The sequence below is a fragment of the Alexandromys fortis genome, unplaced genomic scaffold, assembly GCF_014885135.2.
Source record: "Alexandromys fortis isolate MF-2015 unplaced genomic scaffold, M_Fortis_MF-2015_v1.1 scaffold_249, whole genome shotgun sequence".
Classification (NCBI taxonomy): domain Eukaryota; kingdom Metazoa; phylum Chordata; class Mammalia; order Rodentia; family Cricetidae; genus Alexandromys; species Alexandromys fortis.
In genome coordinates this window covers 185,360-198,246 of record NW_026068129.1, presented here as the reverse complement: position 1 = coordinate 198,246, position 12,887 = coordinate 185,360, and the positions used below count along the sequence as shown (strand labels likewise).

At 45.7% G+C, this 12,887-nt stretch overlaps 1 protein-coding gene across 2 annotated transcripts in view; it reads right to left on the bottom strand.

The window, feature by feature from the left end:
* The window catches only part of Trappc12 (trafficking protein particle complex subunit 12), a 62,512-nt gene that overhangs the window by 40,641 nt on the left and 8,984 nt on the right, over window positions 1-12,887 (bottom strand). For both annotated transcript variants that reach the window (XM_050125919.1, XM_050125920.1), the window contains exon 3: window positions 8,889-9,005. In XM_050125919.1, coding sequence (XP_049981876.1) covers window positions 8,889-9,005 — 117 coding nt within the window. The remainder of the gene's footprint in view (window positions 1-8,888; window positions 9,006-12,887) is intronic.

Genomic DNA, 12,887 nt, shown 5'->3' with positions numbered 1-12,887 from the left:
AAGATCTTCACCAACCCCGCAACTGACAAAGGTCTGATCTCCAAAATATATAAAGAACTTAAGAAACTAGACTGTAAAAGGCTAATCAACCCAATTATAAAATGGGGCACTGAGCTGAACAGAGATCTCTCAACAGAAGAAGTTCAAATGGCCAAAAGACACCTAAGGTCATGCTCAACTTCCTTAGCGATCAGGGAAATGCAAATCAAGACAACTTTAAGATACCATCTTACACCTGTCAGAATGGCTAAAATCAAAAACACCAATGATAGCCTATGCTGGAGAGGTTGTGGAGAAAGGGGTACACTTATCCATTGCTGGTGGGAATGCAAACTTGTACAACCACTCTGGAAAGCAGTGTGGCGGTTTCTCAGAAAATTTGGGATCAACCTACCCATGGACCCAGCAATACCACTCTTGGGAATATACCCAAGAGAGGCCTTATCATGCAACAAAAATATATGCTCTACTATGTTCATAGCAGCATTGTTTGTAATAGCCAGAACCTGGAAACAACCTAGATGCCCCTCAATTGAAGAATGGATGAAGAAAGTATGGAATATATACATATTAGAGTACTACTCAGCAGTAAAAAACAAGGACTTCTTGAAGTTTGCAGGCAAATGGATGGAAATAGAAAACACTATCCTGAGTGAGGTAAGCCAGACCCAAAAAGAGGAACATGGGATGTTCTCACTCATATTTGGTTTCTAGCCATAAATAAAGGACATTGAGCCTACAATTCGGGTTCTTAGAGAAGCTAAAGAAGAAGGAGAACCCAAAGAAAAACATATAGGCATCCTCCTGAATATTAACCTTCATCAGGCGATGAAAGGAGACAGAGACAGAGACCCACATTGGAGCACCGGACTGAAATCTCAAGGTCCAAATCAGGAGCAGAAGGAGAGCGAACATGAGCAAGGAACTCAGGACCGCGAGGGGTGCACCCACACACTGAGACAATGGAGATGCTCTATCGGGAACTCACCAAGGCCAGCTGACCTGGGTCTGAAAAAGCCTGGGTTAAAACCGGTCTCACTGAACATAGCGGACAATGAGGACTACTGAGACATCAAGAACAATGGCAATGGGTCTTTGATCCTACTGCATGTAGTGGCTTTGTGGGAGCCTAGGCAGTTTGGATGCTCACCTTACGAGACCTGGACGGAGGAGGGTTTTCCTCGGACTTCCCACGGGAGGGAGAGCCCTGATTGCTCTTTGGGCTGACGAGGGAGGGGGAATGGATTGGGGGAGGGGGAGGGAAAGGGGAGGCGGAGGTGAGGAAGAGACTGAAATATTTAATAAATAAATAAATAAAGAAAAAAAATTGAAGAAAAAAAAAACAATAACCAAAGGAAGGAATGAAGTGGGACAGCGACACGGGGCTGCGTCTGAGAAACATGCAGACCCCGTGATGCAGGACATGAGAGCTCAACACCCATAGGGTTTGGTCAGCCGGTGGGGCTCCTGAAAACCATCTCATGGATACCAAGGGATGACTGTAGTAGATACGGAGTCTCCTCATGTTGTGTTTTATGATGCCACAATGTATGTTGTTATCTGCTCAACACAGTAGCAAGGCAATTAAAATGTTTGCGTAGGCAAAAGTATGTACATGAGAAAAATCTGTTTACATATTTTAAAAACACTTCTTATGTAGTTAAGGCTCCTATCTCATTTTATAACCACTCTGTATGGGTATCCACCACAAATAAAACATTTAAGTGGGCAACATTATTTGTAAGGAACTTGCAGATATGAAGTGCTCTACAGATGATTAAAAATAGTGGAATGTCTTAACAACCCCACAAAGCCTGCTGTTATTCCACACTGAGTTGTCTTCTTTATCTCAAACTAGATCTGCTAAAAAAAATGAAGCAAAACTCATTGTCTCAATTATTCATTTTATAAGTAAGGGTAAGTCTGCTGGAAGGGGCCTCCTCACTGGATGGGCAGAGCGTAGCAGCTTGAGGGTGTCACTGGCTCCTCCCAGAGTACCAGCTCTACAGACACTTGACTAGAATTTCGTCGTAACCACTGTAGCTCGTCTATACATGGTATGCATTTAAATCTCAGAAATGTACATTAACCCGACAGCAAACACTGGAAGTCACGAGGACCCAGTTCTTCCTTACCGTAACAGTCTAGCCCAGGGCAGCAGCCTGACAGCCCTGCCACCTTCATTTCTCAGGAGACTCAGGGCTATCAGGATGTTTAGGGCCTTTGTGATAGAGGGCCAAGGCCCAGAGTTAGGACATGAAAAGGCTCACTCCTAGTAACTCAGGACCAATCGTGGGTGTGATTAGGATCGTCTAGCCTGGGTCAACAGACAAGTAGGGGAACAGGGAGGAGGTGGTTTCCCTCAGATTGCTATTTAAACAAACGTCACCAATGGATAGAGAGGAAATCACACACTGCCTGCTGGTAGATCTAGTTCACCTCTTCCATGCTCTGTCTTCCCAGCTCCTTATTTCCTGATGCCAGAATACAGAATATTCATTTAGCTCAAGCTTACTTTGTGTTTGAAAGACATTTCCAGGCCCAGGAATAACTTTCTGTCCCCACGGGAGTCAACCATGACCATAGCCCGTTCTCCTCACTAATCTGCCACTAGAACCTTTGAGAGTCAGCTAGGACAGAGGAGTCCTGTCATGGGTTCCTGAAGAGTGTGTGTGTGTGGGGGTGTTACCAGGGCGTGGAAGATAGCAAGAGACGAGATCTCCCACCTGTCAACACAGAGGACAACTTGGAATAGGTGCGGGGAGAACACGCAGGGAAGGTGCTAGGTGATTTGAGTTCAACTCTGCCTGGCTTTCCTGGCTTTCTGAGTCACGGTTTAGGTGTCATCCGCCAGTTTTTACATGTGAATATAAACCAGCACCATCTAGGCAAGCTTGTTGATTTGCTTTTATTGTCCAATGCCACTTTTCAAATTTATCTGTATTTATGAATGTGACTGTGGCTCTTTTATTTCAGTTACTCCAGTTATTTCAGTGTTTAATTGACTGCATATAATATGATTTTCTTTTGTTATTTATTATTACAAATTTTTTCTTTAAAGATCGATCGATCTATCTTGCACTGGTATCTATCTATCTATCTATCTATCGCTCAATCTATCTTGCACTGGTATCTATCTATCTATCTATCTATCTATCTATCTATCTATCTATCTATCTATCTATCTATCTATCTTGCACTGGTGTTTTACCTGTATATACTCTGTGTGAGGGTGTCAGATCGCCTGGAACTGGAGTTACAGACAGTTGTGAGCTGCCATGTGGGACTGGGAATTGAACCCTGGTCCTCAACAAGAGCAGCCAGTGCTCTTCACAGCTGAGCCATCTCTCCAGCCTACTATAGGTTTTAATAACATTTTTTTAAGCAACAACAAATATGTAAGGAATGTGCTTTTTGTGTGTGCATGTACACAGGTGCACATGTCTTTTGTGCATGTGTGTTGAGGCCAGAGTTGGGTGTCTTCCTCTTCTCTCTGCTTTATTCCCCTGAGAGATCATCTCTCATTGTGCTGCTAGGGATTTAAACCTGGGCTCCATGCTTATACAGCAAACACTCTTACCCACTGAGCCCTGAGCCACCAGCTCCCAGTCCTTCTCACATTTTTCCTTTGAGATAACATCTTACTGTGCAGCCTTGGCTGGCCTAGAACTTGATTTGTAACCAGGCTGGACATGAACTCAGAGATCTGCGCCTGCCTCTGCCTCCCAGTACTGGGATTGCAAGTGTGTGTAAGCATGCCTGATTGTAAGAAATATTTTTAGAATGTCTTTCTAATGTCTTTCTATACCTGTACACAGGACTTTTTTTTTTTTTTTTTTTAACAATCTGCTATGGTTTCTTGCTTTTGTTTTGAGATGTGTCTGATACACAGCTCAGGCCTGTAAGCTTCCTGGAGGGCTTGGATTCTAGGTGTTCTTTGCTTTTGGCCTTGCCTCTTGTGAATCCTGTTTTTGTCATCAATAATAATCCCTTATGCCTCCCCTCTCCTTGTCCTGTAGTGTTGAAGACAAACCCAGGGCCTTGTGCATGCCCAGCAAGTACTCTGCCATTAAGCTGTCCTTCCTCCCAGAGTTTTTGGGTGTTTTGGATTTCTCAGACAGGATCTGTTGTACCCTAGGCTGGCCCTAAACTTGTTATGCAGCTGAGGTTGGCTTTGAACTCTGGATCTTTTTCTTCAATCTTCCAGTCCCCTGCTGGGATTACAGATGTGAGCCACCACATCTGGCCCTCCAAGTTTTCCAATACTTAACATTAGAAGTAGAACTGTGGGGTCAAAGGTTACAGAACATCCATGTGCTGACTGGTTTTATATCAATTTGACACAAACTATAGTCATTTAGGAAGAGGGAACCTCAACAGAGGAAATGCTCCCGCTAGACTGGCCTGTGGGCAAGCACACAGGGCATTTTCTTCACTGATGATTAATGTGGGTGGAGCCACCCCTGGGATGGAGGTCTTGGGATCTATAAGAAAGTAGGCTGAGCAAACCATGGGAAAGCAAGTCAGTAAGCAGCACCCTCTACAGCCTTAGCTTCAGCTCCTGCCTCGAAGTTCCTGCCCTGGCTTCCCTCAACCCAGAATATTTTAGCCAAATGAGCCCTTTTCTCCTCCAGCTGTTGTTGGTCCTGGTGTTTCATCACAGCAGCAGAAACCTTAACTGAGAGGATCCATGTCCCGAGCTGCTCTGTGAGGTGGTTTTATGGCCTGGCTGTGCTGTTGACCTCTGCCAAGCAGCGGGCGTTAGGACGCCCCTTCTCTGCTGATGCGTCTACAACTGCTGCTGGAGCGGGGCTCTTCCCACAGTGACCAGGCACCTGATTTCCTGGAACCTCTTCATGTCTCTGCCTCATTCCTCACTAGCCTACTTCTCCTAAGCTGGAGGAACTCTTTAGATCTTGAATGCAGATCTTCCATCCCTTCTGTATACTCAGTTTTGGATTTGGCCCAAGCAGCTGTCTTTGTCATTGTTACTCCTCAGGGTTTAGGTCTTTTTGGGTGGTGGCAGTGGTGCTGGAATTAAACCTCAAATATGTAAGACAATCCCTCTACCACTGAGCTACACTGCTGGCCCCAGGGCTGCTACTTAGGATCCTCCTGCTGCTTTGAAATGCTAATTTTCTGAGTGTTTTTTTTTTCTTCCTGTTCTCAGCATTTTCTATCTTCCTTTTCCCCTTCTATTTTCAATGTGAGATGTTGGAAATGTCCAGTAAAGAAATACTTTTTAAAATCAGCGCCTGAAGCATGGCACATAAAACTCGAGGCTTCGGGAAATCTTGTGGAAACTTTGCCTCTACTGGGTAGGCCTTGTAGCACTCTGGTGATGAAGTTAGTTTGGTATGAGAAAAATTTCTAAATTTAAATAAATATTACTTCTTAAAAACTAGGAAATGAGTTAAGACTCTTTGAAAACTGAACACAGGCATCTCTGATTCCCAAAGCTCAGACAAATCGTCCAGCGAGAGGACAATTAACTAATCTGAGTAACCAATGGTGAAAGCACAGCTCGTTGGCTTGCTCTCTGAGGACATTGTTCATTCTGCCCACGACACCACGGGAGTGATTAAAATGTCCTTCTCCCCAGGCAGTGACATTCACTTATCTGTAAATTACAATCTTAGAACACTATGACGAGCCTTCAGAAAATATATTCAGACCCTCTTTCCTCTTTAAAGTTGGTAGGGCTTCCTTTAGGACACAATTAAACACCATGGCCTTTTATAAATGCACCCCTGTCTTGAAAGGGCTTCTTGGTTGGGACCTGTAGTAAGATTTCCCATGACCTCAAGTATTTTCGATGTATGGGGAAAAATAGAAGCCTGTGTTTATACCGGGAATAAGCACAGAGGGTAGAAACACGGAAAGCAGATGGATTACAGTCAGTACAGGGCTCGTGGGTGACTTCAGAGAAGTACTGGGAAATAAAGGCATACTTCATGTGAAACCTGTCTGTCATCAAGACAGTCTACAGTGGTTTTTTTTTTAAAGGCTAAATAGAAGGAAGGGGAATGTCTGTCCCTTACCATGGAAAGGTCTGCTCACTATACCAGCTCCCATGAGCCGCAGTGATGGCTGCCTACAATCTCACCAACAACTGAAGAAAAACAGACACCAAAATGAGTTGTCCCTGACTTTTTAAAAAACTAGCATCTTTCTTTTTTCTCTGACAAAGTCTTATTTTCCTAATGTCTTGCTACGTAGCCCAGACTGGTCTCAAACACATAATCTTCCCACCTCAGCCTCAGATGTTGGAATTACAGGCACATGTTGACATGCTGAGTTACAAAAAGCTTTTAATCACAGGAATCATCGGAGAATCATTTCAGTAAGAGAATTGATGGGACATGAGACTGACATTTACCCTAATTGTCATGTATATAACATAGCGTAGCACGTGAGTCACCGACCTTCCTGAGAACACCCTGGTAGCGTAGTGAAAGACGCTGAGAAGAACGGCACACTGCTGCCAGCAGACCTAGGCTTTGGCTGGTAAATGCCTGCCATGGTGACAGCTGCCTGCTTCTGTTAGAGGACAAGGTCTCTGCTGGGATTCTGCACTCTTTCAGGTTATTGAGTGAAGACCTGTGTTTGTGGCGACCATGCAAGTGTTCTAGAACAAGCAGTGTGAAGAGGAGGGAGGCGCAGAGGGTTTGGAGTGTTCTAGAACAAGCACTGTGGAGAGGAGGGAGGTGTGGAGGGTTTGGAGTGTTCTAGAACAAGCACTGTGGAGAGGAGGGAGGTGTGGAGGGTTTGGAGTGTTCTGGAACAAGCAGTGTAGAGGAGGGAGGCAAGGAGGGTTTGGTCTTTCGGACTCTGGACAGCTAGGACTTTGTCCTGGGCACAAAAGCTCTGAACAGGAGGCTGTCTGTGGAAGACAGAGGAGACAGAAGTCAACCTTCACTGCCTGCTAAGGAAAGCTGGGCTCTCCTGTCAGGGCTGAAGATGCTGAGGAAGAGCCCCTATAGGTTAGTGAGACTGGGGTGTGAAGGTTTAACAAATGTAGTGCCAGACCTCTGAATCTGAGTACACTGTATGAGTGACAGTGAAGGCCAGAGAGCAAGAGCTAGCAATCTTTGCTATCTTCTCAGAGCCGTAAGATTCACATGTTTGCTGGATAAACATATATTAGTTGAAGAAACAACATGGAATTTATTTCAAGTCTATCAGAAACAGACACACAGACTGATGGACACATAGACAGGCAGACACACACACACAGAGCCCAGTTCTAGTAGCTACTTTGTAAAGCAGAACCCCCTGTGCACACAGCTGGCAGTTCAGAAATACTATGTCATGTGACAGTAATCAATAATCAAAACCATCAGACACCATGGTCTGTAGGGGCTGTGCAGCTGTGCAGAACATGAGGACCTGGGCACCATGGGAACACCTAGGGCATTGGGTGGAATTAGGTCCCTCCTCCTCCTTTTAGGGAAAAGGTTTATTTGATCTTAGATTTTTAAATGATAGTCTATCACAGTGAGCCAGGCTTGGAAGTTGGGATGAGTCTGTCCTAAGTTTCTTGCCTGAAAAACGAGTGGAATAAAGCAGGAAACCCACTTCTCGCTCATAGTTTCAAAGTGACTGAACCCTTTAGACTGCCCATCATAATCAGGAGAGTGACTAAACCGTCAGAGCGCGGGCTTGCTCTCTCATTTTCCAGACCCCTTCCCTACAGTACACCCACTGACCACTAGGACATGGGCACCATGGGGGAGCAACATCAGAGTTCATGAACTAGGCAGGGGAAGGAGGCGCTGTCTGAGATAAGGCTACCATTTGGGAGAACTCCGCCCCCAGAAGGCCATCTGAGGATTTCTAAAAGAGATATGTGAGATATGTGCCATCAACTTCCAGGACATTCCCCCACAACCCAGGAGAGCAACCAACGCTGCTGAAGCTCTCCCGCAAGCCAGGAATTTACTGGAAAGAATTCAGCCTGTGTAGGGCTGACAGAGCAGGACTAGCAGATTAGAGAGATCTGCTCAAAGGACAGGGTGAAGTTTGAAAACGTTTAGAAACTCAGCAGTTCAACAGTAAAGCCAGAGTGAATGGAGCATATTTGGGAAGAGCGTAAAGGCAGGGTGACGCGGGCCAGTTGTCATAGAGAGGAGCAAGGTGATGCAGGCCAGTTGTCACAGAGAGTGAGGAGCAAGGTGACACAGGCCAGTTGTCATAGAGAGTGAGGAGCAAGGTGACGTGGGCCTGTTGTCATAGAGAGGAGCAAGGTGACGCAGGCCTGTTGTCTTAAGAGTCTGAAGAGCTGGGCGCACGCCTTTAATCCCAGCACTAGGGAGGCAGAGGCAGGCGGATCTCTGTGAGTTCAAGACCAGCCTGGTCTACAAGAGCTAGTTCCAGGACAGGCTCCAAAACCACAGAGAAACCCTGTCTCGAAAAACCAAAAAAGAGTCTGAAGAGATCAGATCACTTAAGCCTGTGAAATTAGGTCCAGTCTGGGCAACACAGTGAGTCTCAAAAAATAAAAATGAACAAACAAACAAAACAAAGTAAACGGTCTGCATTTGGCTAACAAGAGTCTCTGCTGTGCATTTGTTCTAGCTAGCAGGAGTCTCTGCTGTCTGCAATTGTTCTAGCTAGCAGGAGTCTCTGCTGTCTGCGTTTGTTCTGGCTAGCAGGAGTCTCTGCTGTCTGCAGCCCTTGGATCAGTTTATGGAACCAAATGAACGTCAAATGAGCGGCATGTTAATGGAGAGCTTTCCGCTGCTCAGGACTGACAGGGAACCCGACAACGGTTTCTGTGTAATAGCTTCTGGTGCTGTGTTCAGAGCAATTTACTTCTAGGGGGAGGGAAAGGCTGTGAAGGAAGCCAGGCTTTATCAGAGAAGTGCTGAAATTAGTGCATTACTTACAATGAGCTGCTTCAGGCCCACGAAAGACTGTTCCACGGAGCTGGCGGTTAACACCTGTCTCCTTGCTGCGGCCTTCTCACCCAGGAAGCGAAGCATCAGGTCCTTAACTGCATCTCCCTAGGAAGAGCAAGGGAAAGAGAGGTAGAGACAATGAAATGCTCATGGGCTTGGCATAGGAAAGCTGCAATCAGCCAGAAGCTAAGCCATAACTTCTAGAAGATTCCAGTTCTAGAATACAACTATCCTTTGAGAAGCAGTAAAATCACCACCAGACCAGGTTTTTTAGGGAGGAAGAAAAGGTTCATGTGAGCTGCACGGGAAAAAAGGGCCTATGACTTGAATGACAGAAAAAAACTAACTCGCATGAAGCATGGGACGTGCTGAGTCCTGCGACAATGTCTTTTACAAGCTCCTGATGCTCCAAGGCTACATAACAGAGGTGACTGATGTACCAAGTCAACAACAAAAAGGGACAAGTATTCAGTATGCTCACACCAAGCAGCCCTGACAGTGCAGACTGTGTGCACAGGCTGAGGGGAACCCAGACCTGCCTGCTGGAGATGATGCTTCCTGTCCTGTTGACACTGTCTGCTCTTTAGGCACCTAGAGAGGCAGGCCGGCAGCCTCAGCAGGAGGGTCGTGTGGGCTCCGTGCTGTTTCTGCCCCTGTGTGGTGGGTGAGCCTGGTGCTTGAAGAGGGCCAGGCCACACATCTTCCTAAACTCGGGTAAAATTCAATAGCAGCCATTTTGTAATTCCTGCTTCTGGAGAATAAGGTACAATACTTCAATTATCACAGCCGCAAGAGCAGCTGAGAGATCTACAAGGAGTGTTTAAAAGGCTGACAAGTGTGATCCCATCAACTGTAAAAGTGCTACCTGTGCCAGATACAGAGACTTCCTGGGGCTGGCGGGGGGCAGGGGCAGAGAGCTGGGCAAAAAGCAAACTCAATTCTGCATGCCAGATGGGGCAGGTGGACACATCTCCATCCTAGTGATGTTGTCCATTGATGAGAGAACACTATAAATATCTTTTTTCCTTAAAGTTTAGTTATGGTGTGTGCAGGACGGCTCAACAGGTAACAGCGCTTCTCTTGCACCAGGCCAGCCTGGTGACCCGAGTGCAGTCCCTGGAATCCACGTAAAGGTGGAGGAGAGAACCAACTCTATGACGTTGTCTCTGACCATCATATATGCTCTGTGGAACATGTACACACACGATGCACACACTGATAATAATGAATAAATAATGTAAAAACTAAAAAGGGATTAGTTACAACAGGAGACTCGGGGTAGAAGGGTATATCTGACTAATCAATGTTTTAGCTGTCACCACACATCTAAGGGTGTCCCTAAACTGACGGTGAAGAGGGTAAGTGAGATGATGGAGTCGTACACATTACATCCCTTATGCCCCCCAGGATGAGGAGAGGAAGCTGCTGCAGTGGGGCTGGGATCCAGGTGGAACTGAGGTCTCCTCAAACCCTGGAAAGGATGGGAGTCGTGGAGGAAAAGCCATGAGCACACCACACCATTCTCCTGAGGGGCGTGAGTAGTTCTTGAAGGTCAGGGTGCTGGGGACTGAACTTGTGTTCTCTGAAAAAAACAAGTGATCTTGATCACTGAGCCATTTCTCCAGTCCAGCCTCATGGCTCATTCAGCTTTAAATCTTGTTCTTTTTAGATTTATTTATTTTTATCTGCATGACTGTTTGGCCTGCATGTATGCATGTGCATGCCTGGTCAGAAAGAGGTGTCAGATCCCTTGGAACTGGAGTTATGGATGGCTGTGAGCTGCCACATTAGTGCTGGGAGCTGAACCATCCTCAGAAGGACCATCAAGTGCCCTTAACCACTGAGCATCTCTCTACCCCAGAGTGATTAAATCTTAAGAGCAATCTGGGAGGAAGCACACCAGAGCTATTGAAGAGCAAAGGTGAGAACCATGAAGCTCCCCAGAAGATAGTAACAAAGTATCCCTCGTGCCTTCAAACATGACTGTGTAATAGGATTTCAAGCTAATGACAGCTGGGAGAATACACATGGACTAATAGGCCTACAATAAAAAATTAGGGTTTCGGCTTTCAAAGACACCAGAAGAATATGTAATAGCGAGGTCCAGAATAGGGAACAATATTTCCTATAAATATTGCTCACTTCCATCAGAACAGTTAAAGAGCTTTAAAATCAGCCAATAATAGTAAGACAAATATCCAAAGCATAAAAGACAATTTTTTTTTTTAAACAGACAACTTCACACATTGGCATCTGAGGGCTGGCAGGATGGCTCAGTGGGTGAAGATGGTCCCAGGCCTGATCACACGGTAGAAAGAGAGAGCCCCTTTCTACAAGCTGTCCATTGATTTCCATATATGCTTCCTCCCAACAAATAAGTAAATAAATGCAAGAAAAAAAATTTAAAAAATGGCCTATATACCAAAAAGAGTTTGATAACGGAAGTGACTAGTGAATACAAATTCAAATTCCAGCGAGATAGCACTATGCAGCCACCAGCACTGTGAAGCAGAACAACGACTTCGACATGTCCCCAACTTCCCAGGACAATCAACGACGTTGAAGAGGACACAAACTGCTACACCAATTTTGGAAGCCAGTTCAGCTACTCATCACACAGCTAAGCACACATTTTCCACAAACAAGCTAAGGAAACAGTGGCATACATCCACACACAGGCCTTTGCACAAATGCCTTGTTATGTCACTCAGGCTGGCCGTGGACTCAGTCCTCGGCTTCAGCCTCTCGGGCTAGAATCACTTGTACTCAACACATCTTACTTGCAACACTGTTATTTTACTAAATAACTCATAGGAGCTTGGGTGTGCGTGACACATACAGAGAGGACACAGACACTGGCGACATGATGAGTTTTACTTGTCTAAAACCCTGCCTACGGTTTCTAATAATTCAACACAGGACAGATCTGGAACCCACTCACCTGCTGGACACACTGCAGGTGCAGCCACGGGCCACATGCATTTATGCACTATGGTGGGTACAGCGATAGGGTTTGACAGTTTAGCAATAGCGCTGACTCTAGATTTGAGAACCTTAGACATTTTCTGCTAGGTAAGGTGTTAACCTTACCTTTGCCCAACTCACTCTGATATGTGGGCTGCTGTGGTCAAGAGGCTGAGTCCTGGGCCAAGGGCACAGGGTAGGGTACACAGACTTTGTTTTCCAGTAGATATACCTATCAAAGGAAGGCTCACGTGGCCCTTCTTCCCTCATCCTGACAGTGGGGATCTTGATGCCTGGACCCACTTTTGTTGGGGGGAAAGCCACCCCACAGACCTGGTCATATTCAGCTGACTTCTCTATTACAGGGACACAAACTCCTACCCAATCCAGCCACTGTCACTTTTGTTGCAACTGGGGACTGGATTAATGCAGCTCAGGAGAAGTTCCAACTCAAGGGTTCTTTCAAGTTTTACCGCTCCTCTACGGATCCTCTGGGTCACACATGGTATTAGCAAAGCAAGCACCTGAAACAGTCCCTTCAATGCAGGGTTCGTCCAACACTCATGCATCGGTAAGGGAATGTCTATGGACCTGGTAGTTTATGAGACCCTCAAAGATCTGCATGTCCCCAAAAATGCTATTCTTGACCAGTTGCTAAAATTAAACCGTTTGGTTAGTTTGATTCCCAGCTCTGCTTCATTTTGTGTCTGTGTGAGTGAATGCCCCATGCGCAGTGCCTGTAGAGGCCAGAGGAGCGTGTTGGGTCCCTGAACCTGGAGTTACAGGAGGTTGTAAGCCACCTGCCCCGAGTGCTGGGAATCAAACGTGAGTCCTCTGTGAGAGCAGAAAGCCCTTCCAACCACAGCCACCTCTCCAGTCTTCTAATTCTACTGTTGAAAGGAATATGGTTAAATATAAACCATTTTATTTTATTTAATGTGGTTTTTTTAATTTAATTTTTTTGAGGCAAGCTCTCAGATAGCCTAATGTCTTGGTTGTTAGGGTTAGTATTGCTGCGATGAC